Raw genomic sequence first — 1,696 nt, forward strand, 5'->3', positions numbered from 1 at the left:
ATATTTGTTCCTGCTGCCACATGCATTTTCGGGCACCCCGTAAGTGCGTCGTATCAGGCAATGGCAGGAAAGCAGGGGGACAGGGAACAGAACAGAGCCTCCAGCCAAAGGCTGCGGTATCGGCAGCTCCTGCTCGAGTTCATCTAGAGCTCTGGGAAAGCAAGTCACGCTCTCATCTACACAGGACTGTGCGCCACGTGTCCCACTGTGGTCCACGCTGCGCTTGGAACCAAAGACGCGGGCTTCAGGTTCGCCCCTTATCAGCATCAGTCCTTTCTCTAGTCCCCCTTCCCTGGGTGGTGAGAACAGGGTCGGTATTCCCAGCTCACTGAGTAACCTCGGGCACGGATGACATGACGTACATCAGAACACGTTGTGACATGCTGTCTGCACGGCGTAAGGCCTGCTGATGCTCACACTGTAAAATTACGTAAGAAATGGAAGCAGGATCTTTGACACTGGGGTCACAGGACCAACACACGTGCACTAGCAAACCGCACACAAGAACTCATCAGGACGAGGTGGGACTGTCAGAAGTTTTCATCGCAAAGCTCATGGTTGGTAATAAACTGGGCGACGGTGGGTGGCAGACAGGAGTTCCTCCATGTGGACAGAGTACAAATGACCCAGCAACTACTGGAGTGGTCGCTACATCAGACAGACATGAAGGCACGTGGGGCGGTTAGGATGTAAGAAACATGGAGATGGAGCAGGAAGAGGCCAGGTCAGAGCTCACTCTGTCTAGTGAGCCACGAATGCGTCTGTGAGCTCAGTGTCACAGCCTCCTCTCCAGTGCTCTGGGGACACCGGGGTCTGCTGGGCCCCGCCAGGGATAATCCCCGGCTAGTATTTCTGGGCTTGCACATGCTCCCTGCGTAAATGACAGTGAGGTGCCACCTTCTCAAAATGGTAGCGCAGTGAGACGCAACTATGTATGCAAAGTGCCACCGCCTGGACTGACATGAAATGGCTCAGTGTTCAACTGAGCCCAAGGGTGTGGAATAAAGGGTGAATGGGCAAGAGAAAGGAACAGCTGGTGATGGGACTGAGACGTTTGTCACTTTTCTCTCACAAACCACTTTCCTTATTTTCTGTTTCCCACTCATTTGTATCCATACACTCGCCCTTAAAGGGTCTGTTACAACAGCGGAACATCGTAACCTTGCAAACGTGGATGTAATTCACTGTACGAAATATTAACTTCTAAAAACGGGTGTTAATGGTTCTGATTTTCACGTAGCCCCACAGCTACAGGGAGCCCCTTCCCGTGCTGTCTGACGTCCCCTCGCCCACCCCTTCAAGTGGTTACCTTTTCAAGTTCATCCAGCTTTTAGCTATTTTGCTAAAGGCCTCTGAGCCGGGGGCTGTCATAGCTTCAAAATCAACTAACTGAAAAAGAAAGAAATTTGGAAACGTGATCAACGTGGAAAAGGCCTCCGTTTAGATCAGCTGAACTCGGGCAGCTCACGGTCAGCACCCGCAACGGGATCGAACGCCCGGCCACACTCCCCCTTCCACGTGCCACGTACCTTCCCCTTGGGGATCTTCCCAGCTACTTCCTTCCCACTGGCCATCAGCGCCCCCACGATGACTGAGTAGGCGATGACACTACAGACAAACAGCAACTGTCAGTTGGCACCTGCAGTGGATTGAATTATGTCCCCCCAAAACTCACTGAAGCTTGAACTGTGTCCCC

General features: G+C 52.6%; 1 protein-coding gene across 1 annotated transcript in view; it reads right to left on the reverse strand.

The window, feature by feature from the left end:
- The window catches only part of LOC103610455 (tetratricopeptide repeat protein 13-like), a 52,547-nt gene that overhangs the window by 32,286 nt on the left and 18,565 nt on the right, over positions 1–1,696 (reverse strand). Inside the window, exons 9-10 of the mRNA XM_008594622.1 lie at positions 1,530–1,608; positions 1,310–1,389 (exon numbers count right to left, since the gene is read on the reverse strand). Of these exons, the coding sequence (XP_008592844.1) occupies positions 1,310–1,389; positions 1,530–1,608 (159 nt within the window). The remainder of the gene's footprint in view (positions 1–1,309; positions 1,390–1,529; positions 1,609–1,696) is intronic.

This window comes from Galeopterus variegatus, unplaced genomic scaffold (genome assembly GCF_000696425.1).
Source record: "Galeopterus variegatus unplaced genomic scaffold, G_variegatus-3.0.2 Scaffold11173, whole genome shotgun sequence".
Taxonomy (NCBI): domain Eukaryota; kingdom Metazoa; phylum Chordata; class Mammalia; order Dermoptera; family Cynocephalidae; genus Galeopterus; species Galeopterus variegatus.